General features: G+C 46.0%; 2 protein-coding genes across 12 annotated transcripts in view; one reads left to right on the top strand and one right to left on the bottom strand.

The window, feature by feature from the left end:
• Positions 1 to 12114, bottom strand: part of FHIP1B (FHF complex subunit HOOK interacting protein 1B) — a 24108-nt gene extending 11994 nt beyond the window's left edge. For all 4 annotated transcript variants that reach the window (XM_042904417.1, XM_042904419.1, XM_042904416.1 and 1 more), the window contains exons 1-4: positions 12026 to 12114; positions 1464 to 1792; positions 698 to 1336; positions 171 to 329 (exon numbers count right to left, since the gene is read on the bottom strand). In XM_042904417.1, coding sequence (XP_042760351.1) covers positions 171 to 329; positions 698 to 1336; positions 1464 to 1601 — 936 coding nt within the window. In that variant the 5' untranslated portion in view covers positions 1602 to 1792; positions 12026 to 12114. The remainder of the gene's footprint in view (positions 1 to 170; positions 330 to 697; positions 1337 to 1463; positions 1793 to 12025) is intronic.
• Positions 12115 to 12284: 170 nt separating this feature from the next.
• Positions 12285 to 23816, top strand: CNGA4 (cyclic nucleotide gated channel subunit alpha 4). Of its 8 annotated transcripts, none has more exons than XM_042906507.1 (8): positions 12285 to 12316; positions 14377 to 14481; positions 16774 to 16853; positions 16988 to 17089; positions 17292 to 17398; positions 17720 to 18365; positions 19137 to 19486; positions 21198 to 23815. In XM_042906507.1, exons 2-8 carry the CDS (start codon positions 14458 to 14460, stop codon positions 21656 to 21658), a joined length of 1770 nt encoding a protein of 589 aa, XP_042762441.1. In that variant the 5' UTR covers positions 12285 to 12316; positions 14377 to 14457; the 3' UTR covers positions 21659 to 23815. The 8 variants fall into 8 exon arrangements, with proteins under 8 accessions (XP_042762441.1, XP_042762446.1, XP_042762442.1 ...); XM_042906508.1 differs by lacking the exon at positions 12285 to 12316 and adding an exon at positions 12381 to 12694 and having other exon boundaries at positions 16621 to 16853; XM_042906506.1 differs by lacking the exon at positions 12285 to 12316 and adding an exon at positions 12381 to 12694.
• The last annotated feature ends 1530 nt before the right edge of the window (positions 23817 to 25346 follow it).

The raw sequence follows: 25346 nt of genomic DNA on the forward strand, positions 1-25346 counted from the left end.
AAGGAGGAAGAATGTGAGGTGGCCACTGTCTGGAAGGGAATAGAATGGTACAAGCAGGCACCCCACCCCCAAGATGGCAGAACAGCAGAACTCCAGGGAATGTGCCCCCTTCCCACCCCATTTGCCCAGAATGACCAAGAACCAGTCCTCCTGGGAAGATGCAATCCCACCTGAATGACTGCATTGCAGAATTCTAGGGAACTCATGAAGAGGGCAAGGGCTGGCACTCCCAGCCAATCCTCCCGTCGCAGGCAGTGCCAATCATCCCCTGGAACCTCAATCTTGCGGGGCAGTGAGGAGTACAGGGCACTCAGCCCTGTGGCCAGCACCTGGGGGCCATCCCCAAGGACAGGTTACCAAAAGCTCAGACAATACATAAAAGGGAACCAGGGGAGCTATTAACCCAGAGTTTTGATGGGACAAGGGGAAAGAACTATTCCTCAAGCAGATATTTAGTTATCCAATGTGCCAGGACATCACCTGGGAACACTGGTCCATGAAGAGTCTTAGTATCTATGCTGTCCCCCTAAGCCCATGTTTCATCCCCACCCCAACACCAGGCACTGTTTTCAAACCCAGGGGGCTACCACCTAAAGGAAAAGTACCCAGTACATAGCCCCTCCACATCTTCTGGATAGCAAGGTGCTGTCTAGTGTCTATACACCATACCCTACCCCCCATCCCAGGAGGTGCTGACCGGGCAGAAGTAAGAGTGATCTGCAATGTAGCGGCCCACAGTGGGACTCCCGGCCGACAGAGCCATGAGCAGGAGTAGGGCATCACGGGCCTGCTGGCCCAGTGTGCCCTCCCGATGGACGAAGGGAACAAGGCGAGAAAAGAGGAGAAGGCGGGGGGCAGCTCCAGGCTCAGGAGGTGGCTGCAGGAAGAACTCGAGCAATGAAGGTTCCCGGGCCAGACACACACACAGCTGGCTGAGAAGTAGCACCAGGCCTTCATCCAGTGCTGGGCTACTGGGCACAGGACGGCCACAGGCATCCAGCAAGGTCAGCAGAGCCTCACGAACTGGACCATGTCGCAACAGTGGCTGGCGAGCTTCACTCACTAGCATCTCAAACAGCTTCAGTTGCTCAGCCCGCCGTTCCTCAACCCCATCCCCAAGCTCATCCCATTGAAGCTGCCAAACCAACACACGGGTTAGCAGGTCCTCACGCAAAGCGAACTCCAGCAAGGGCCCAGGGGTCGTGGGGGCTGAGGGGACCACACGATCTTCTACCAGCAGTGTCAACATCTGGTAAGTGTGGTTGCGCACAGCACTGAGATCATCTGCACCCCCAGGAGCTGCCCGAGGGCCTTGCCGCTCCAGGATTCGCACTACCTGGAGAAACAGAAGATAGAAGGAATCTAAGATGATATGATGACTAAATGGGATGGTGAGAGTGAACAGAAGGTTAGGAGAACTCAGGGAGCCAGTGGATTAGGCCATTTGGTATAGAATCTCCTACCTGGGACCAGTGATTCTTGAAGACCATGAGGCAGGTCTCAGGGTCAGCCATGACAGGGGCCTGCAGACTGGACCCCTGAGGTACACGGTGCCCAGGGCCCCGGGAGGCCAATCTGCTCAACCAGTTCATCCTCTCCATGAGGCAGGCTGGGCAGGGCCAGTAGCCAGAGGGCCACACTCTGAGAATTTGCCAGCTGGCAGCTTTCTCCACTTGTGTCTCTAGTCTGCTTCATCCGGTCTGCAGGGGCCAGTAGCTGGCCATGGATCCAGAAGATACACCAGGCTGGAATAGCGAGCCCAGAGGTCACGGCCCAGTCCAGACCTACAAATCTAATTCAAAGAGAGAGAGAAAGGAAGAAATCAACAGAGGAGTTTGCCTCTCTCCTCTCCCCAACAGGAAGAACTCAGAGCCACCAATCCACTGAAAATTCCACGCACATATGCAAACACACAGTACCTTAAATATAACGTGTTTAAAACAGAACTCATTCCTACCACCAAACCTATCACTCCTCCAGCTTTCTCCATCTCAAGAACTGATACCAATATTCACCTACATGCTCAGGCCAAAAACTTGAACATCATCCTTATTTCTCCTTTTCCTTAATTCCAATGTCCAGTTTATCAGCAAACCCTATCACCTATACCCTCAAAGCATGTCTTACTATGCAATAGCTTCCAATCTGGTGTCCATGCTTCCAGTCTTGTTTCTCCCTCCCCTGACAGTCTATTCTACACAAAGTAACCAGAGTGATATTTTTAAAACCTAACTTATGTTACATCTCTCCTCTCTTGAATACCCTCCAATGATTTCCCATCACACTAGTAATAATCCAAGTCCCTTACCTTGGCCTCTGGGTACTCTATGATCTAATCTGTATTAACTTCCTACCATCCTCCTCCTCACTCATACTTTACTCACACAGGCCTTCTAGAATACTCTATTCTCTGGGCTTGGAGTGCTCTTCCCTGATCTTCACATTGTTCATATCACTCCATTTTTTTCGAATGCTGTCTCCTCAGAGAGGCCTTACTTAATTCTATTTAAGTAGTATATCTTCCCACCTTCACTCTCTAGCTTCCTAATCTTCCTTCTTAGCAGTTTTCACTATCAAAAAATATTTACTCACTTATTTGTCTAGCTTCTCCACCAGAATGTAAGCTCACTGAAGGCAAGGTTTGTCTGTTTTGTTTACTATTGTATCCCCAGTACCTGGAGCAATACCTAGGGACTCAGTAAATATTTGCTCAACGTGTGGATGCTTAAGTGAATGAATGAATAAACAAATGAATGAAGGAAGGAACAAGAAACCCAGTCTTGGGGTGCCTGGCTGGCTCAGTTGGTAGAGTATGCAACTCTTGGTCTCAGGATTGTGAGTTCAAGCCCCACGTTGGGTGTTGGGTGTAGAGATTACTTAAAAATAAAATCAGGAAGGAAGGAAGGAAGGAAGGAAGGAAGGAAGGAAGGAAGGAAGGAAGGAAAGAAGGAACCCAATCTTGATCTGACTCCAGCCCTCCGAGACTACTGAGGAAGAAATATTTTTCTACCTATCACAGTCCCTCCCTAGAATCCCACCCAGTAGGAAACAACCCAAGAGACCCTTAACTAGCTGAACACTCTTAAGGGGTAGAAATCCAGAGCCAACCGAAAGAGTGGAACAATTTTCATTCCAGCGAAGAGCACAGGGACACATTCCCATATACACACAGATACCCCACTCCTGCCAGATATAGCCAACACTCACTCCTGGGGCCATGACATGACACCCTCACTAGGGAAAGGGAAAAAGTACCAAAATAGCTGTTGGCCTAGACCATGGCTCACAGTTCCTTCTCCATCACACCCCTCACCGCCTCAGCAGTATTATCTCTCACAAGTACAAAAACTTCAGAGGAAAGGCGTGGTTCAGTTGTCCTTCCTCTTTAAGCTCAACAAGGGCTGAAGGAACCTAGAGACCTGGCAATAGCCCCACACTTAGCCCTCGGGTTATGTTACCACCATCCCCTTCCACCCAGATACTCTCTCTTACAGTAACCACCAACTCACAACCAAAGGAAGGTAGCAACTATACTTAAGCAAGCCTTCTGTAAAATAGGAGACAGTTTTATAAAGGGCAGGGCCAGCCCTAAACAGCAGCCAGGGCTCACTCACTGTACATCCGTACTGATAATGTACTGAGCACTCTGCTAAATAATCAATGCAAATACAAAGACAGATAAAAACAGTTGGAGGGGAGCATAAACAATACCTCCAACGAATATTATAAACAGAGGTATTTACAAAAGTATCACAGGGATATGAAAGCAAGTAATTCTGCATGAAAGACTATAATGGGGATTCCAGAAAAGAGATGACTTCTGACTTAAATCTTTAACAACTGAAATACTGGCAACAAAGAGAGTAGAGGAAAAGACCTTCATGCTAAAAACAGTATGTAGAGAGGTGCCTGGGTGGCTCAGTCAGTTAAGGGTCTGACTTCAGTTCAGGTCATGATCTCACGGTTCGTGGGTTCAAGCCCCATGTCGGGCTCTGTGCTGACAGCTCAGAGCCTAGAGTCTGCTTCTGTATCTCCCTCTCTCTCTGCCCCTCTGCTGCTCTCACTCAGTCTCTCTCAAAAATAAGTAAGCAGTAATAAAAATTTTTTTAATTAAAAAAACCAGTATGTACAAAAATATGGCACTATGAAAGAACATGACAAATCTGAAAAACAGTTCCAACTTGGGGATGGCATAATCACAGACTACTTAGAGAAGAGAGAAACAATATGGAATTGAAGGGTAAATAAGGGTGAAGCTTATAATTAGCAGTGAATAGCAGGCTAACGAGTTTAGGTTTTATCTATTGACATCCCAGAAACAAAAAAGATTTTTTAGACAAGGAAATGACAAGATCAAATTTGCCTTTAAAAATATGTCAGATAGAAGTATAATAAGGTGAATGAGACAGGCAGAAGGCAGATGAAGTAAGAGCAGGATTAGAAAAGATAAATCTGATATTCACCTTTATCTTTGCATGTCCCATGTGATAATGAAATTATTTACACCTGTAATATCTCTGCCAATAATACCAAGCTCCTTCAAAAGGGACCATTATCATTCATTCTTTGCAATCACAGTGCCAACACAGTGCCTGGCATTCAAAAATACTTGTGGAGCTGAACACTGAATTAAAACCAATTATAGCTAACATATATTGAGCACTTACTATGTGCCAGGCTTTCTTCTAAGTACTATATATAGTAGCTCATTTAAATCCCATAAAAACTCTAGATGTACTGGTATCTCCATTTTACACATAAGAAAATCAAAGCCTAGAAAGGTTAGATTTACTGTAAAGTTAGCTAGCTAGTAAGCAAGACCAGAATGCAAATGCAGATAATCTGCCTCCACATTTAACTTAGCCATGAAGTAGAAGCAACAAGACCTGACAAATGAATGGAGGAGAAGAGAAGACTCAGATATGAAGTCTAAGAGATTCAGTAAAAGATAATGCTTAACAGGCAAGGAACACATAACAAAGGGAGCAGTGTTTTAGAAAAAAGGATGAATACAGTTTTGGAAATGTTAAGCTTTGAGACACCTATAGGATATCCATGATGTCCAGAAAGCAAATAGAAATATTATACGTGAGCTCAAGAGTGAAATCAAGAATAGGGATATACATCCAGAAGTCAACAACTAATTGGTGATAGATGAAGCTATAGAGAGGGATGGAATCATCCAAAGACATCAGCAGATCCTGAAAGGAGCCAAGGGTAACATTCTGTGGAAAACCAGGAATTAGGAAAACAAAAGAAGAGGTGTTTTTGAAGACTGTGAAGGTAGCCAGAAATGGAAGGAAAAATCCAAGAAATAATGATAATCTAAAAATCAAGGAAAGGAAGTTTCAAGAAACTAGAGATTGCCATAACATAGAGTCTACAGACAGACTAAGTAGAATGAAGATTGAAAACAGTCAGTTTTAGCAATCTAGTTTTAGATAAACTTAGGAAAGTAATTAGTTAAAGAATGACCAAGAGCCAAAGAAATGTAAAATGCAATTATCTGGAAAGTCAGTGACATAGAAGGATGCAAACAGAGCCAACAGCTTAAAAAAACTAGGAGGGGTTGGAGGTGGGAAGCCAAGAAAAAGAGTTTTTATTGTTTGGTTTGGTTTGGTTTGGTTTGGTTTTATGGGGAGCCTCAAGGTTGTTTGTCAAGTGAGGAAAAGAAGTATGAAGAAAAGTAACAGGTTGTGGATAAATACAATGGGGATAATAGAAAAATCAGGTATAGCACTAGTCTGAGAAAAAGAAGTATGTATACCGTTTTCTCTGAGAAGGAAAATAGTAATAAAGGATGGGTGCCAGTTCAGGTAAATCTGAAATCTGAAAAAGGGAAGCTAATATCTACTACCACCCCACCACTCACCTAATCTTCTCTCACTCTCTCACTCACCCAGGAGAGTCGGGGTGGGGAAGAGAAAGGGGTGAGAAGGTGGTAGAGCCACAGAACAGATGCTCAGTCTTTCATACGTGGTTTCCTATAAACCATCAAACAGTCATACAGACTGGTAACTACCAGCAGCAGGGATGCACTGAAAAGGTACTTATCTGTCTGCCCAAGTACTGAAGATACCAAGTAAGCATGGGCTGGGGAGGGCAAAGCCAACAGTTGAGAATACTAATAAGAAATGTCCCCTTCTACTAGCTCTCTCACTATTATTAGCATTATGTCTTATTGGTTTCCTTAAACTCTGCCTATGCCCTCGTAAATATAATCCCTTTATCAAATTCTTCCCAAACCAAATGCATTCAATCTGCCCCCCTGAAGACCTTGAATAACAGAAGAATATCTATTACTGCTTACAGAATGCTTTCTCAATCATAATCTCATCTGAGGACTGAAAACAAAGAGAGGCCCTAACATCAAGTAAGAATAACACAAAGTAGTAGGTAAAGCAGGAGCTCTGGTGTTCCTCAAATAAAGGTTTGAATCCCAGTCCACCATTTTCCAGTTGTGTGACCTTACAAAAAATCACCTCCCACATCAAAGCCTCAGTTTACATAAACTCCTGATGAAATAAGTGTTGTTACTGTTTTAAAAATTAAATAAGAGGGGCGCCTGGGTGGCTCAGTCAGTTGGGTGTCCGACTTCCGCTCAGGTCATGATCTCTCAGTCCGTGAGTTCGAGCCCCGCATCGGGCTCTGTGCTGACAACTCAGAGCCTGGAGCCTGTTTCAGATTCTGTGTCTCCCTCTCTCTCTGACCCTCCCCCATTCATGCTCTGTGTCTCTCTGTCTCAAAAATAAATAAACGTTAAAAAAAATTTTAAAAAAATTTAAATAAGATAACCTATGTAGCACACTAGGCATATAAAGCAGGTGCTCTGTAAATGGCATTTTCCTTTCCCCATTCCCTCTCCTGATCCTATCTGACCAAGATATCCTCACCTCTAAGAGGAGAGATCTAGCCTGCTCTGACCTGTCCACCCCACCACCTCACACTCATACCCTGGTAAGCAAAAGATGAGCCAAGCATCCAGTGTCAGCAAAGTAAAGCTTGATCATGTCCAAAACTAAACTGCCTTTAGCTGCTAGGACTCATTTCCAAAGATTAACAACTAATTCCTACCTTGCAATATAACTGGGGTGCCCACTTTTGCTTTATTACTTGACCAACAAAGGGCACTGCTCACAAACTCAAGAGGGACTAGCCTCCAGGACCTTTCTTCACCCCTCCCGATCCCCAACTCTTCTCAAAGACCTCAAAAAGAAAAGCCATACTGAAATCAGTGTCTCAGAACCCATAAGCTAACACTTAACCCGGGCCCCCTTCACAAACTGTAAAAATACAAAAGGAGACCATAGCTTGGTGTTCCTGTCACCTACTTAAGACTCTCTCATTCCCAGCTAACTGTGCAAAGTTCAAAAGCAAGACAAAGAAAATGGAATCACCACTCTATTACTGTGCCGCTTCCTGCCACAGCAAAGTCTATAAAAAAGTATACCCCTCTTCCCAGATTTACCATCAGACTCAGTCACAGGGGAAAAAGGGTAAGAAAGAGCTAATCTTTTAGACCCACAAATAGCCAAGTTCAGTCACTCATCTTAGGGCACAAAATGTACCTTACAGGTACATTCAGCAAGGGTGTCTACCAACCTCAGAATAGCAGGCACAGGTAGGAAGGAGGTGGCTCAGTTTTACTGAGGAACCTTTGCCCTGGGAGAGGCAAGAGAGGGAGGGAGCTGGGGACAGGGATACACCTGCGATACCTACAGCAGACAGGGAGAAATCAAAATGACCTCTCGAGAACAGGTCAGTAAAGTCCCGAGCTTTCTCTCCCTACAGTGGCTCTTCCCAGGCAAGATGACTGACTACTGACATTAGAGGCACGAATGAGCTATTACTGTAAATACTGAAAGTAGAAAGATCTGGTTAAAACCTCATAGGAATACAAAAGGAGGGGGGACCTCACAGGAGCCTAATCTAGAGCTCAGCTTACATATATCCTCCCTGCTTGTCCATCCTTCAGCCTCTATGCATAAGACAAATGGGCTATCAATGTGTGGTGCCAACTCACTCCCTCCCCTCTCCCCAATACCACCTCTGCTTCTTACAGGGAATCTCACCTGACTTACACAACAACGTGAACCTCAGTCATGGTGACTCTCCTTTATAAAAGTAAATCCCTATGTCACACATGGTTCTCTCTCCACCCCTCTTAGGTGATGATGACAAAGAAGATGTCAAAGAGAGGAGAAGAGACTGAACTAGATCCTAAGGAACAAGGTAAGTTCACTGGGCAGAGAAGAAAAAGTGTCCCTAGTTAGAGAAAAAGCTATTACAAAGATCTCAAGGCTTAAAAAAAGTAACATGTTAGGGAACTATGAAGACTTTATTCAAGCTAAAACACAAAGTAGAGAGTGGCAGGAGATGAGGCTGGAGAGGTGAGTTGAGGCCAAATGATGCCATATTAAGCAATTTGGATGTTGTCCTACAGAACACAAAGAGCCAAAAGTTTTTAAGCGAGGAGCTCTATGATTACATTTGTATTTTTAGAAAGATCATTCTAGGGAAAGACTAGAAAAGAGCAAGACTGAAGGCAGGAGACTGTTGGGGGGAGGGAGTGAGAATCCAGATCAGAGATGAGGAGGAAGTAAACTAAAGCTTTAACAGTGAAGATGTAGCCACAGAGATGAAGAGGAGATAATTTAAAGGGAAACATAAAGACTTTAGTGACTGACTAAATACAGGGCATAAAGGAGCAGAAAGAATGAAGATGACACTGAAGTCCTTGCCTAGACTGAGACACAGAATATGCTACAAAAGCATGCTCTCAGAGCAAAGATAGTGAGTTCTGTTTTAGACATGTTAATTTTATGATACCTGTGGAGATATATGGTAGATCACTGAATATATATGACTGGAATACAGGGAGAGACACACTAGATAAAGAAGTAACCACCCCATCATGATATACTTTTGTATTTAACACTCTCTCTCTAAACTGAAATTGTCTTTTCATGTATCTACCTCTCTCAACCTGACTTAGAATTCCTTGAGACCACAGAGGACCATGTCTTCTCTATCTTGTTATCTCATAAAATGTGAGCATCACAAGGACAGACTACATACTGAAAAAGTATTTTCTGAATGAATAAAGGAATTAATACATGAATGAATGAATTTGTTCTTCCAGTATTTACTAGAGTGCCTGGCGAATAGCCGATGTGCAATAAATGATTACATAAAGCACTCCAAACATGTTTCTATCTAGGTATCATCACCCTCATTTATGTTACATCTTCTCAGATTTACCACCTAGCTGCATATGTAAGTCAAAATCCATTATACTTACTACACTACTATTTCAACAGAGTTTAGTACAGCTTACCAAACTCAGTACTTTCTCTGGAACACCCAAGAATTTTACAGTCCCCTAAGAACCTTCTGATGACATGACTTGTCCTGTCACCATCACAATGTGAACCAGGTATTATGTATACCTGTTCCCATGTCATTGCCACAATATTAAACAGAAGCCCCATCTCTCTGTCACCCTCAAAGTGTCTTTAATCTCTTTTGGAACTGCATTAATTACAAATGATAAAAAATGGTTTTGCCAATATAATGCCCTCATGTCATCACAACTTTTCCCATACTTAACGTGCCTTTTAGTCCACATCACCTTCACTCTGTTACAAACCTTCTTTCCCCAAGTCACTCTCAGGAGACCAAATTTTGGGTTCAGCCTTGCCACTGTATACTATGTGACCTCTGGTTTATGAATATGATTCCTCATCTATAACATAAGAATTCCAGCCCTTGCCTACTTCACGAAGTGTGTAAACCCAGTGAAATGTGAAACTGAATGTATGTTGTTCAAATGTCAGAAGTTATATAGAATTACTGTATAAGCACATGTTCCTCAACATGATACAACAGCCACACCATCATCACTCTAAATTTCTGGATTTCAGGAACTAATAAAAATAATTTCTAAAAAATTTTACAAATAGGGTTGTTACTTTTTATTTTGGTAAATAAGACCATTTCTTGAAAACCCACCATCTACCATCACCATTATTTCATCAGTCAGAAAGCACTTTCACTAAAAGAATAGAATAATCTCAGAATAAACTTATCTTTATGAAAAACTCATGTTTCATATGTTATCTTTCTCTCCTTCCACCTTGGATGGATGAAAACTTTATCATGGACTGGCACTGTCCTTGGCCCAGAGTTTAGGAATCACTGCTCTAAACCCTGTTATGATACATTTGGTTCTACAGTGTTCTGCCCACCACGGTAGGTGGTCAAGGGTTACACTAGCATAAAAATGTTTGGCCTCTGGAAAGAAGCAATGAAAACATACCATGGGTCAGAACAGTTGGTTCTGAGGCTGAAACTCTGGAACGGACTGGCCACTTGGGTTTGGGTTGCCCTTAATTCTCAAGAGAATTGTCCAGACAGGAAAGGCCTAAATCTCCCTGAGGTTGAGGATGGTATCTAGGCTCTGTGGCCAACTGTGACTACAGAGGAAAATGTAGTGGTAGGAAAGCAAACTGTCCATTAAAACTGAGTGCCAACTCAGTTTTCTAGAACTTTTAACGTTTGTTTGTTTGTTTTGTTTGTATGTATTTATTTATTTGAGAGACAGAGACGGAGAGAGAGAGAGAGAGAGAAAGAGAGAGAGAGAGAGAGAGAGAGAGAGAGAGAGAGACTCCCAAGCAGGCTCCATGCTGTCAGCACAGAGCTCCACACAGGGCTCAATTCCACAAACCATGAGACACGTGACTGAGTCAAAATCAAAGAGTTGGGCACTTAACCAACTAAGCCACCCAGGCACCCCTAGAACTTTAAAAATGTTCATGTACATGTGGTTGGCAGGGAGAAAGGGACCTGCAAGATACTAATAAAATGAACCCCAAAATGTGTCATGCACGGAGGAATGAGTTGCAAAGGGATAGGAGAAAACTTCTGAGTGTAGTAGAAATGTTCTGTATCTTGAAAGTAGTAATGGTTTCACAGATGTAAACATATGGTAAAACCCATGTACATTTTAAACATGAGCAGTTTACTGTATATCAATTTACCTCAATAAAGTAGGGTTTTTTAACTCAACTGTAAGAAAGTGACTTAGAGCAAAGCCATTCTGCTTGAGAACCTAAACATAGTGTTGTATGTAACAAACCATGTGACTTTCGTAAAAGTAGAATTAGCAACTCAAAGTGGTTAGTCCAATTTAGATGACAACCGTCAGAGCACAGCTAAGCATAGGTGAGGAGCAGCAGTGGAGTAAGACCGCCCAGAGCAGGTGGAGAGAAAACAAACATGGGCGGTCATAGCCAAAAAACCTCCATGCGAGGAACCATCTTCAAGTTTGCAGTCCCAAAGAGGAACTTGAGAAACCGGCAGTTTCAGTGATTACTCTGGTTGAAAACTAAGCCTCAAAAATTATTTTCATTATCCTAGTTATTACTGCCCACGATGCCTTCAATTTTCTGTCCTCAAAAAGCCAAGTGCACAACACTTCCACCCAGGCTGTCCTACTCGATCTGAAACTACTGCTCCCACTAGGCAGGACAGTCCATCGAAGAAGGACTTACTTACCTCACCCTTATCCAAGCCTCACAATCCTCATTCCTTCCCCCCATGCCCTACCCTCAACTCCCTCACCCATTCCCCAGCAGCCCGCATGCTCCGGCCTTTTCCCTTTACTCTCCCCTTCCCGCACAGGCCGTACCCTCTTACTCTGGTCCCAGCGTTGCCCTCACCTCTGCCCACAGGTGCCTCAGCCCCTCAGTAAACTGTGTTCACAAGTCCCTTTCCCTTCGTCTCTTGAAAAGCATCCCCAGCCCCTCTTACAACCCAGCTCCTCACTTGCCCACTCATCCTCAGGCTCTTCTTACCCTGCTCCCCTACCTTAGACACTCACACCCGGCCCCTCACCACATGCCAGCCCCTCACCCAGTGCCCTCACAACCGGTACAGTCAATAAATGCGGTGCCGTCATTCCACAGTCCCTTAGCCCCTCATGCGAATCTCCGGGCCCTGCGGCCCATACTCGCTGTTCACTCACAGAATCCCGACCCTGACCAGGCCCGAACGCCGCAGCCGTGCTAGGTGAGTTCAGGCCGCCGCCATCGCTCCTGAGGCGCACCAGCCGCGCCCCGCCCCGCGCCACACGCAACCCGCGCCCCCGCGCACCACACGTAACCGCCCAGCGACGCACCGCTGGGCAGTGGCGTGCCAGCTCATTGGCTGGACCCGGCCAGAGCCGGAGCGTCGAGGCTTGTTTCCTGGCAACGGCCGAGCGCAGGGGCGGGGTCGCCGACGGCGTTCCGAGCGAGGAGTACCACCCCTTCTCCAGGTCCCGCCCCTTGTGCTGTAAACCCCGCCCCTCTGAAGGACTCCAGCGTGTCATAGGAGAAGACTCCTGGGAAGGCGGAGGCCCACAGGGCGGGGGGCGGAGCCTGAGGAGGAAAGGTCGAACCAGAAGGGCAGAAGGCGGGACCTAAGGAGGGACGCAACTTTAAGAGGCAGGGAAAGGCCAAGGGGCAGGGTTTGGGAGAGAGCTGAGGCTGAGGGACTAACGTGAAGGAGCGGGGCCAATGGTCCAGGGTGGTGCTTAGGATGGAAGAGCGGGCTGGAGTGGGCGGGGCTAGCACGAAGGGGTAGGCCTGAGGGGAGGAGTCAGTAGGTGGGCAGGGCCTGTGGAAAAGCTGAGCCCAAGAGACAGCTGACTGCAGTAAGACTATTACACTTTTTTAATGTTTATTTATTTTGAAAGAGGTAGAGAGCGCGTGAGAGGGAGGGGCAGAGAGAGAGAAAGAGAGAGAGAGAGAGAGAGAGAGAGAGAGAGAGAGAATCCCAAGCAGGCTCCGCGCCATCAGCGCAAAGCCCTGGGCTCCATCTCACCAACCGTGACATCATGACTTGAGCGGAAATCCAGAGCGGCGCTTAACTGACTGAGCCACCCAGGCGCCCTTGGCCTACTTCATTTTTGTTCCATCTGCACACATGGCTTGGACGACAGTACCGGGCTGGTGACCGCCCCCTCCCTAGCTTCCCCAACACCTAATGCCCCGTGATCCCTGGGATACTGTCTTGTTCAGTTACTCAAGGAACACGGAATAAGCACCTCCATGCCGGATAGGATTCCAGATCAATTAGAATCCGTCTCTGCCCTGCAAGACCTCAGCCCTTTAGCCAGATAATTGCAATGTAGTGTAATAGTTGCCATCAAGGAGCAGCACTTAACATGATTTTATGTACAGAGGATGAAGGCAAAGAAGGGTGAAGGGGCTTAGGGGAGCCTTTGAGGAGTAAATGACGTCTGAGCAAAGAAACAAGCAAGAGCATGAGAAACTAAGAGAAATGAAAGCTTCAGATCAGGGCTATGGCTTAGATCAAAGTATTGTACCAATGTTAATTCCCTGGTTATATAATATGATAACAGGGGAACATGGGTGAGGAGTTTAGGGGAACTTTATTTTTTTTTTTTTACCTTTTTTGCAACTTTCTGTAAGCCTGAAATTAGTTTAAAATATAAAGTAGTTAAAAAGAAAAAGAAATGGAGCACCTGGGTAGCTCAATCAGTTAAGCGTCTGACTTCGGCTCAGATCATGATCTCCCGGTTTGTGGGTTCCAGCCACGCAACGGGCTCTGTGCTGACAGCTTGCTCAGAGCCTGAAGCCTGCTTGGGATTCTGTGTCTCCCCCTCTCTCTGCCCCTCCCATGCTCATGCTCTGTCTCTCTCTGTCGCTCAATAATAAATAAGGGTTAAAATTTTTTTAAAAAAGAAAAAGAAATGGCAGTTTCAGCCCAAAAGATCAGCCCATACCAATGCAGGAGGTGCTCTGGAAACTATAATGAGTACAACATGTCTGGAGCCTAGGGAACATGCAGAGGAAACATTGTGAGATGAGGCTGAAGACATGGATAGAAGTCAGTTATTAGATTTTGAGGCCATGTTAAGGAGTTTAGATTTTATTGAATAATAGAGAACTATAAAAATTTTATACATGGTTAAACTGATAAGGATCAAACTGAAGTTGTAAAGTTACAGAGAAATGGACATGTGGACATTAGAAGATAGGGCACCAGGGCTTGAGGACTGGATGAATATGAAAGGAAAACAGAAGGAATAAAAACTGATGCTTAGTTTATATAAGTTCATTCACGGGCAAAACTCAACTATGGTATTAGAAGTCAGGATAGTGATTACCCTTGGAAAAGCATTGCCTGAAAGGGGGAAGAGTAGGGTTCTTGTAGTGCTGGTTACATGGGTATGTTCACTTTGTGAAATTCATCAAGCTGTATACTTAGGAAATGTGCACTTTTGTATATATGTTTGTTCTGGTTGCTATGCTGTATAACAAATCATCCCAAATGTAGTAGTATAAAAAAACCATTTTATTATGCTCACAGATTCTGGGAATTCAACCAAAACACAGCAAGAATGGTGTATCTTTATTCAACAATTCCTGGGGCCTCATATAGGACACTTGAATGCCTGAGGGTGACTTGAAGTTGGTGGGTAGAATCATCTGAGGCTTCTTCACTCACTTATCTGATGCCTGGGCTAGGACAACTCAAAGGCTGAACTCAGCTGGGACTGTCAAACACAGTACAGAGATATGACTGTTCCTTATGGCTTGGGCTTCTCACAATGTGGCAACTAGGTTCCAAGAAGGAATATCCTGACAGGAGACTTCCAGATAAGGAGCGTGCCCAACAGAATTAAGAAAAGGAAGCTGTATGGCCTTTTATGATCCAGTTATATTCTGTTATATTCTTGTTATATTCTATTGGTTGAAACAGTCACAAGGGAAGAATGTCAAAGAATTTGTGACCATTTTTTAAAACTGCCACAAAATCATATAATAATCATAATGATAGCAATAAAAATAAATACTAGTTTTAGATGTTTGAGCTGAAAGGCCAGAGAGAAGGATTATAAGAGAAAAAACATAAGCTCAGTTATAGTCCCAATGGGCTAAAGGTGACTATGGGATATCCAAGTGGAGACATCCAGTGAGCAGTTAGTGGTATAGATAAGCCTGCAGCTCAGAGTTCCTGGGAGTCAGTAGATGGGAAGGGAGATCCTGTGCATAACCAAGATTGGCCAGAGAGAGCTGGGAGCACAGAAAGAGAGTAAGACACCTAGGTCAGAGTTCTAAAAAACACCAACACAGAAAGGATAGGCAGATGGGCTTATGAAAAGACTAAGAAAAAAATAGACAGAAAAGCAAGGGGGCACTTAGGTGGCTCAGTTGGTTAAGTGTCCAACTTTGGCTCAGGTCATGATCTCACAGTTCATGGGTCCGAGCCCCACGTCAAGCTCTGCACTAACAGCTCAGAGCCTGGATCCTGGTTCAGATTCTGTCTCCCTCTCTTTCTGCCTCTCCCCCACTACTACTACTACTACTACTTCTTCTTCTTCTTCTTCTTCTTCTTCTTCTTCTTCTTCTTCTTCTTCTTCTTCTCCTTCTTCTTCTCTCTCTCTCTCTCTCTCTCTCAAAAATAAATAAACATTAAAAAAAAAAAAAACCAAGAAATTGCCTTAAGATAAAACCCTGGCTTTATAAAATGGCTGACAAAGCTCTTCCCTAGCTATTCCCTGTCCACCATTCAGCCTTCTCTTTCAACACTAGCCACTCAGGTTCTCTACAGAAACCAATTGATGTCCCCCAATCATCCATGCTTTTTAAAGTCTCTGTGCCTTTGCCCACTCTATGCACTTTGCCTCTAGTCCTGTTCACTCTCTCTTCACTATAGACCTAACTTCTATTCATCCTACAGAACCCAGGCTCAGTTGGGACCCTTCTTACAGTGTAATAGCCATCTGTATATCCACCTAATAGAGCAACCATCAAGCGAATATGTAATTGCCTATCTACCCAACTATTTCCCCTACCAAACTCCGAGTTTCTGGAGAGCAGAGAATGTGTTTCATTCATCTTATCTCCCCAATATTGAGCACAATATTGGCCTGGCACAAAGCAGGTATTCTGATTATGACTTGTTGACTGAGATGATAGAAGTCAAAGGGAAATCAAGTTAAGGGAGAATTTTTAGGATTTTTTTGTTTTGGTATAGGAGAGATTTAAGCATGTTCATAGAAAGGGAAATTTGAAGGAGGTTGAGGATCTAGAAGACACATGGAATAGCTGATAGGATCAGGTACTAGAGATAACAGGAAAGGAATGGGGGCAAAACCCCACAGGATGGCCCACCATCACACTCATCCAGTAGGAAATGAGGTAAGGTGGGTGTGATGTAGATAAGGGTGCAGATAATGAAAACAGAGCTCACATTTGATGTGACAAGCATTCTTTGTCCCTAGAGACTAGTTCAGCACCTGACACAAATGAGCCATTCAGTAAATAGTTGTTAAATGAATAAATAATGAGGCCTAAGCAGGGAACTTGCACAAGGTAAAACAGAATGACTGAGCCTACACTGGCACCCATGTCTCCTGACTTAGAGGACCCCTATGTAGTTCAGTTTGGTGGGGTGGGGGGAGCAACAAGGCCCAGCCTTACCTCTGAAGTATGCACCCCCACCTTCTCCTGGGACCTCATTAGAGATGTTTAGTTGGGCAGGTGTAAGCCCAGGCCCTGGGAGACAGGGCGGGGTGATGGAGCCACACTGCCTCCACCCCTTCTATAGTGGCTGGCCCTGGTTGTGTTGCTAAGAGCTTCAGAAGCCAAAGACAGAGGAGTCACAGTGGAGACCAAGGGCAGCCTCTTCCAGGCAGGGAGGCACTAGCCCCCACCTCCTGAAGCTACCCACAGGTAGAAGCCCTGGATATCTCACATCCAGGCAACAGACCACGGAAGCATGAGCCAGGAGAGCAAAGTGAAGACGACAGAGTCCAGCCCCCCTGCCCCATCCAAGGCCAGGTGAGACATCCTGCTTCCCTGTATCATCTCTGTCTGCCTAACTCGATGGAGCCTGATTCTTCTTGGTGCCCCCAGTGACAACGTCAACATTAATGGTGAAAAAAATGAAACACTGCTTCTCCTCTTGCCCACAGGAAGTTGTTGCCTGTCCTAGACCCATCTGGGGATTACTACTACTGGTGGCTGAATACAATGGTCTTCCCAGTGATGTATAACCTCATCATCATCGTGTGCAGGTTTGGCATGGGGCTAAAGGAAGGGCCTTAAACAGAGATAAGGGCTCAAGTGTCCAGCCAAGGAAAGGGGCGGGCTCTTGGCTAGGGCCTGAAGGAGGGGCAGCACCCAAGAGAGGGCCCAGGGCAGAGTGCTGAGTGCCTTGGGGAGATTGCCTTACACAGAGGATGCCCTGAGCCAATCTCTTCTGTCCCTGCCACACAGAGCCTGCTTTCCTGACTTGCAACACAGTTATCTGGTGGCCTGGTTAGTACTGGACTACACAAGTGACCTTCTATACCTACTGGACATCGTGGTGCGCTTTCACACAGGTCAGTGAGCCCAAGACTGAGCATTTGTTCCATGTTACCTTCCAAAAGAGGGCCTCTTAGTCACAAAGTGACTAGTCATAAGTGACCCCTTTATAGCACTTTCGCATGCCTCCATGCTTCACAACACCCCCATGCTCATCCCAGTAACCCTGGGGCAGGGTTATGCCCTCCCTCACCCTGTCCCCATGTCTGTCTCCCTGTCCCACCCTGGCCTGCCCACCCTCACCCTTATTACTAGAGCAGGTAGGTGTCCTGACTCAGCCTCATACCTGACCCCATCTTATGACTGACCCCAGCCTGTCTCCCCCTCCCCCTCCCCAGGATTCTTAGACCAGGGCATCCTGGTGGTGGACAAGGGTAGGATTTCAAGTCGCTATGTTCGCACCTGGAGCTTCCTGTTGGACCTGGCATCCCTGATGCCCACAGATGTGGCCTACGTGCAGCTGGGCTTGCACACCCCTATGCTGAGGCTGAACCGATTTCTGCGTGTGCCTCGCCTCTTTGAGGCCTTTGACCGCACAGAGACCCGCACGGCTTACCCAAATGCATTTCGCATCACCAAACTGATGCTTTACATTTTTGTTGTTATCCATTGGAATAGCTGCCTATACTTTGCCCTATCCCGGTACCTGGGCTTCGGGCGTGATGCCTGGGTGTACCCTGATCCCGCACAGCCTGGCTTTGAGCGTCTGCGGCGCCAGTACCTCTATAGCTTTTACTTCTCCACCCTGATCCTGACCACTGTGGGCGATACACCACTGCCAGCACGGGAGGAGGAGTATCTCTTCATGGTGGGTGACTTCCTGTTGGCTGTCATGGGTTTTGCCACCATCATGGGTAGCATGAGCTCTGTCATCTACAATATGAACACTGCAGATGCGGCTTTCTACCCAGACCATGCACTGGTGAAGAAGTACATGAAGCAGCAGCACGTCAACCGCCGGCTGGAGCGGCGAGTTATTGACTGGTGAGGATGCTGGGCTTCCAGACCAGGACAGGGACAGGTGTTCTGGATAGAGCCTGAGGAAAATGGCTGGGTCCTTACTGCCTAGAGGTCCAGGCAGGGCAAGTAGGGCATGGCATGCATTGGGGGGTTCACTGAGTGGGGCTTAGTAAAGCATGTCTTCCATTAGTTGTATCTGCACTTGGGGGGCTGGGTTGGATAAGAGATTGATAGGGAGAGGAACTCATACACAAGGAAGGATAACCTGGGGACCATGGAGTAAAAACTGCCATTGCCTGGTAGGGCTCAGATGGCTCTGGAAGAGGTAAAGGGAGAAGAGTGATACCTCCCAGGGAATGGCCAACAAGATGGTTGACTATGTCATAGGCATCCATGCTATGCTATGAACAAAAGGAAATGTCAGCAAGTCGGGGAGCTAAATCAGAGGGCCTCTAGATACAGGGCCTGGTGACTGAAGTGGCTATCAGTGGGATATACAAGGCGTCACTGAATGGTGGTAGGTGGGATAAAGCCTGACAGGAGGTAAAGGGTGTCTTATTCACTGTCAACTGGTGGAGGCTTCCAGGCCTTGGTTGAGGGAGAAAAGGTCAAAACATATCAGTGACCAGCAGACCTTGGAGTGAAGATATTCATCAGCCAACTGTCAAGTATTCCCATGACCCCTGTGAGATCTCAGTGTGATCTCTTGGCTGAAGCTGAGCTGAACCCTGATGGAAGGAATAGGGGCAGGCATGTTGGGGGCTGGGGAGGAACTACTGCTGCTCTTGTCCCTAGGTACCAGCACCTGCAGATCAACAAGAAGATGACCAACGAGGTAGCCATCTTACAGCATTTGCCTGAGCGGTTGCGGGCCGAAGTGGCTGTGTCTGTACACCTGTCTACTCTGAGCCGGGTGCAGATCTTCCAGAACTGTGAGGCCAGCCTGCTGGAGGAGCTGGTGCTGAAGCTGCAGCCCCAGACCTATTCACCAGGCGAATATGTCTGCCGCAAGGGGGACATTGGCCGGGAGATGTATATCATCCGTGAAGGTCAGTTGGCCGTGGTGGCAGATGATGGTGTCACCCAGTACGCTGTGCTTGGTGCAGGGCTGTACTTTGGGGAGATCAGCATCATCAACATCAAAGGTGGGTACCTCAGTGTTTGTTCTGGGACAGGGCTGAGGGAGGGGGCAGGGATAGCAGAACCCCATACTGAGACCAAATGGTACATCAGGGCCTGCAGATTTAGGAAACCTGGTCCTTGCCTGAGTCACTAGAGGGCTCACGGGAGAAGCAGGACATGGAGAGTCTGTTCCCTGAGAAGAAGCCAAGCCAAGGTTAGTGCACAGTGTGGGTCCTCGGGAAGAGGAAGTAGATCTCTTTAGTGTGTGTCAACCCAAGGCACCAATACACCAGTGGCAAGTGACAGAGATGATAATAATAATAGCCAATATTAATTGCACACTTACTGCATGCCATGTTCAAAGTGCTTCACATGTACCAACTCATTATATTCTCACAGTAACTCAGGTAGTTACCATTATCTGTATTTTAAAGGCAAGGAAATTGGAGTACAGAGAGGTTTGGGAAACTGTCCAAAACCATTGAGGTAATAAGTACACACACTTGGGAGTCAGTAGGAGGAACTTTCTCACAGCCAAATGGAAAGGAGGGTAGTAAGAAGGCATTGCCATTCACTCCACCAACACCAGGCCAGGCCAGGCACAGTACACGGGCTCACTGATTCCTTCCATCCACCTGCACAGTAGGCATTCATATGCCTAATCACAGGTAGGGACACTGAGGCCCAGGAGATGGGAGAACACAGCAAGGGGTGACCGCACTGTCAACTGACTGAAGCCAGATGAGCTCTCAGCCTGGGGATCCCACTCTCTAGTTATTCCAAAGGCCTCACATCTGTCCTCCAAGGATCTTTCAAGCTCTACAACCTGGATGCAGTCAGCTGCTGTCTACATGATTTTGGACAAGTTATTTCACTTTTTCCAGGGCTCAGTTTTCTCATCTATCTAATAGGGATGATATTAAAAACCCAAAGAGTTATTTGTGAGGATTAAATGAGTTCCACGGGTAAGTCATCAGCATGATTGTAGTGCCTGGTGCCTGGCAAGTACCCTTCTGAGTCCTTCTAGCTCTGAGACTTTGCAGCTTTCAGCCTACTCTGTTTTCCCCCCAACCCCTCAGCAATATCGTTCTAAAATGTGAATGATATCATACAGCTCCCCTGCTTAAAATATTTCAGTACCTTGCCACTGCCCTCAGCATAAGGTCTGAACTCCCTGCGGTGGCTTACCACATGCGGCATCACCTGCTCTCCCTTCCTGTTTCCACTCTGCTTGCACCCGCACTTCACCCACTCTGGACTGCTTACTGTTTGCTGTGGCCGCCTAACTGGCTCCGACCTCCATCCCTCTGCTCATAATACTTCCCCTGCTGGGATGCCCCCCACGTCCCCGCCCTTCCCCTCTTACCTCCTTCTCAGTCAGGCATCACTTCCTCCAGTCTTCCACAACGTGTCTGCCAGCTTGTTAGGGGCTCTTTGCCTGTCTTCTCACAGCACTGGATGCATACGTCCACACTGCACCAGCTATACTATTTTGTAACTATCCGGTTCAATGTCTATCGCCTCCAGACTGAATTCTTGCAGGCAGTTCTTTGCTACCCACCTAGTACAGGGCCTGGTCCCCAGTATATTACTGAATGATGACAGAATTAATGAGACGGAAAAAGAGGCTCAAAAGTACAAGCAGGGAGATGGGGGGTCCTGATTCATGAGTAAAAGCCCCCCTCACACCCACCCGACTAACTGTCCTCCTATGTGTCTGCCCACGGGCCACAGGAAACATGTCTGGGAACCGCCGCACAGCCAACATCAAGAGTCTAGGTTATTCAGACCTGTTTTGCCTGAGCAAGGAGGACCTGAGGGAAGTCCTGAGCGAGTATCCACAGGCCCAGGTCGTCATGGAGGAAAAGGGCCGTGAGATCCTGCTCAAAATGAACAAGTTGGATGTAAATGCCGAGGCAGCCGAGATTGCCCTACAGGAAGCCACAGAGTCCCGGCTGCGAGGCCTTGACCAGCAACTCGATGATCTACAGACCAAGTTTGCTCGCCTCCTGGCTGAGCTGGAGTCCAGCGCACTCAAGATTGCTTATCGCATCGAACGGCTAGAGTGGCAGACTCGAGAGTGGCCAATGCCTGAGGAACTGGCTGAGGCTGATGATGAGGGCGAGCCTGGGGAGGGAACCTCTCAGGGTGGAGAGGGCAGGAGTGCCCAGGAGGGACCCCCAGACCCAGAGTGACCCCATTCTTATCTCTAGGACCCCAATCTCCAAGGGAATCCAGAGTTGTAGGAAAATCTGCCTGCAGAAACTCTGCCACCCTGTCTGCTAGGTACAGAGATAGGAATGAGTTGGGGGTATAGATGCTCACTTAGAAGTAAAAGAGTATAGCATCCATTCATCCCCCACTCACCAGCACACACACACACACACACACACACACACACACACAGTTGAATGTACACATACTGCCCCCCAAGACTGCATTCCATATAAAATTCTCTGGAGTTTCCATTTTCAGAACACATATCCTTTCTCACAAACATAGGTATGTCTAATACCCACATAACATACATACATACATTCATGCACCTCATAAAGACACATATAGTGAGACACACACCAACAGACACACAGATGCCTTCCACAGGTGTGCATACCCTTGTGAACACATAAAAACACACCCAGAGCCCTCTTCTTCCAAGATATCCTTTAAATGCCTCCCAATGGGAAGTTCACAAATGTAGCCTGCAGGTTTTACTTCAATAAAGTATTTTCCTCCTCCCTAAGCATTATGGGGGTGACAGGAAAAGGCAAAGCCAATGGTGGGCCAGAATGAATTCTGTCTGAATTCTGAGTCATGGGGGTGAAGGGCATGGGCTGTGCAGTAGCTGGTAGGTTTGATTCAAAGACGCTGGGGTACATGATGAATTGAGAATCAGTGCTGAGCCAAGGCAAAGCAGGGTTATGCATCACACTGTTGTAAGTGTGCACATGCTTTCATAGATACATTCACATATATACACTGACCATTTGTATTTCATTCCAGAGTATGTATCCTTAACTTTGTGAGCTCTGAGTGATTTGACTTAGCTTAGTAAACCAGAGCAGACACCCCTGTTCCTTCTTCCTTCCTCTGGCCCAGCCCTGGAGCCTGGGGCTAGGGCTACCCCATGTTCAGGACTGATTTCAAAGGGAGAATACACAGGGCCACTCACCTGGCCCTGCTGTACCCTGTCAGTTGTTGGAGCTGGCCTTGGTACTGCCAGAAATCCAGCCCTCCCTCTCTAGATGGTATTTCAAAACACAGGGTGGTGAACAGAGACTAAGTAGAGTGGACCATCATGGTTGGCGACAACTGGAGATTGGTGTTTGGGGAGTTTTTAAGTAACTTTGGCATACTTGGAGGGAGACCTGTAGGTTTGGGACAGAGAAAGTGTTGTGGGGTCTCTGAGGAGGAATCTTATATCATGTCTGAATCATATTCACCTGGCCACAAATTTGGCTCCTCCAAGGCCTGGCAAGTCTTTGGTCTAAGCTGTGCCAGATGGCATTTTAGAATGTACCTTGGATTTAATTTATCAATACGATGTGAGTGGTGACACATAGAGGTCAATGCCATGGAAAGAAGAGTTTATTACTTATAGTTCCCAAGAGGAGGGGGCACGCTGCACCATGCCAGGCCACTCAGGGAAGCACCAGGGTAGTGAGGAAGCAGAAGGAGCAAGGGGAAAACATGGGCAAAAAGCTCCTACTTTGCTAGCAGTGGCAAGTTTTTAGGTGAGGACATCCCTTCTTGGGCACGAAGCAAAACAGATTTGGGGGCTTGGGGTTGGAGGACTTATAATATGATTTTCAAAAACCCATGAAAGGGAGACCACAGAGGAGATGTAAACAACTCTGGTCATCAGGTTGGCCCATGATTTCAGGATGCCAAAGCATCAATTACAGGATATCAAGAACAATCATTACAGGTACTATAAGAGAATGAAGGGTAGGGCCCTCAGTGCTGTCAGGGAAGGATGTGTGGGAGCATCTGCTGATGTGTAGTTATGGAGATATTTCCTCAGAACTGTTGCTGTCCTCAAAACCAAACAACCTTTTGTATATGGTGGATGCAAGTGACATAGGTGCACTCAGACATGAAAGATTGGAACAAAACTTTCTCAGATAGCCATAGGAACTCAGTCTGTGGCTGGAGTCAAGGTTGTCAGGAGGGACTACGAGGGTAATTGCACATTAACCCATTTAGAAATCTGTAGTTATTTGTGATCCCTTCCTCACAAAATTTGAGATCCACAGGCTGTCACTCAGTCTTTCTTATTCATCTCTATATCCTCAAGGCCAAAACTGTGCCTGACACGTAGTATGTACTCAAATATATATTTGGTAACCAATGTTGGAGGAAGATGTGTGTCAATTTCTTAAGAGCTTTTTCCTACCACCTCTGCCAGAATGGGTGGGTATGTTATAGGGGCCATTTTTGTGGTACCTGATGGGTTTTTTAGGGAGCTGAGAATAAGCTTTCCACTGGCACACCACAATGTTCACCCCTGTCTGAGAGAAGGCTCTATTAGAACAGGTTGCTTTTGTTATCCCCATAGAATCCTGGTCTATAGCATAAGGAAGGTGATTATGGGCCATCTTCTCTGTCCTAGATACAAAAACAAGACACTTCTGGGGCCAGATGTGCATCTAGCTCTGCCTTAGCAGTTCCAGGATGAGGAGGATTCCTTATGGTAGAGCCCCCAGGCCAGAAGACATCTTGAATATGTCTTATACCAGCAATAAGCTGGGGCCCTCTAGTAGTGGAGTGACTTCCATCACTGGATGACAGACACTGTTTTGACAATTTGGTATCAAACTGAATAGAGTTAGGTCAGGATGGGCAGAACAGAACACAATTTTAAGGTCCTGGAATTACCAAAATGAAAACAAAAAACAAGAATCTTTTGGTCCAAAAAAATACTAATTACTGTGTATTATTACTGTGTATTAATACTGTGTATTAAGTACCTATTTAGGTCACAGAAAACTTTATTGAGATACTCATTTGGGTTTTGTCATTTCATCCCTTGTCCCATCATAAGAAAGAACCTAGGTTTCTGTATCCCCTAGACCTAAAACTTTTTGAATGACAGAGTCAAAAATAGAAATTTTCAGAAACTCTCCGCTTTAACTTTAGTTTGTGATGACCAGGGTCCTAGGTGAACTGTGTCCAACTGTCTGTGAGGGGTTAAAGTTGAAGAAGCAGGAGCTTCTGAGCCTGAGGAAAGGAGATTCCCCAAGACTGAAAAGGAATGGGATTCTTGAATATTAGGTTTCTTTTACTGCAATAATGTTACCACAAATTTAAGAGCTTTTAAGCTGTCTTAACAGCATGGATTTAGGGGTACCTGGGTGGCTCAGTCAGTTGAGAATCTGACTTTGGCTCAGGTCATGATCTCACAGTTTGTGAGTTCAAGTCCCACATCAGTCTCACTGCTGAGAGAGCTGTCAGCGCAGAGCTTGCTTCAGATCCTCTGTCCTCCTCTCTCTGCCCCTCCTCCACTTTTATTCTCTCAAAAATAAATAAAACATTTAAAATAAGTTAATTAAATTAAATTCTTCAAAAAAAATAGCACCCATTTATAATCTCACAATTCTGTGAGTCAGAAATCCTGGCACATTGTGGCTCAACTGGGCCCTCTGTTCAGGGCTTCCAAGGCCAAAATCAAGGTGTTGTGCAAGTTGGCCTCTTTTCTGGGGAAGAACCTGCTTCCAGGATCATTGAGGTTGAAGAATTCAATTCCATTTGGTTGTAAAACTGATGTCCTTGTTTCCTTGACACATGGCCCCTTCATCTTCAAGCCAACAAAGTTGTTGTGAAATCTTTCTCATTCTTCAAATCTCTTACTTCCCACTTATTACAAGGCTGAGAAAGATCTCT

Source organism: Panthera leo, chromosome D1, assembly GCF_018350215.1.
Source record: "Panthera leo isolate Ple1 chromosome D1, P.leo_Ple1_pat1.1, whole genome shotgun sequence".
In the NCBI taxonomy this organism is placed as follows: Eukaryota; Metazoa; Chordata; class Mammalia; order Carnivora; family Felidae; genus Panthera; species Panthera leo.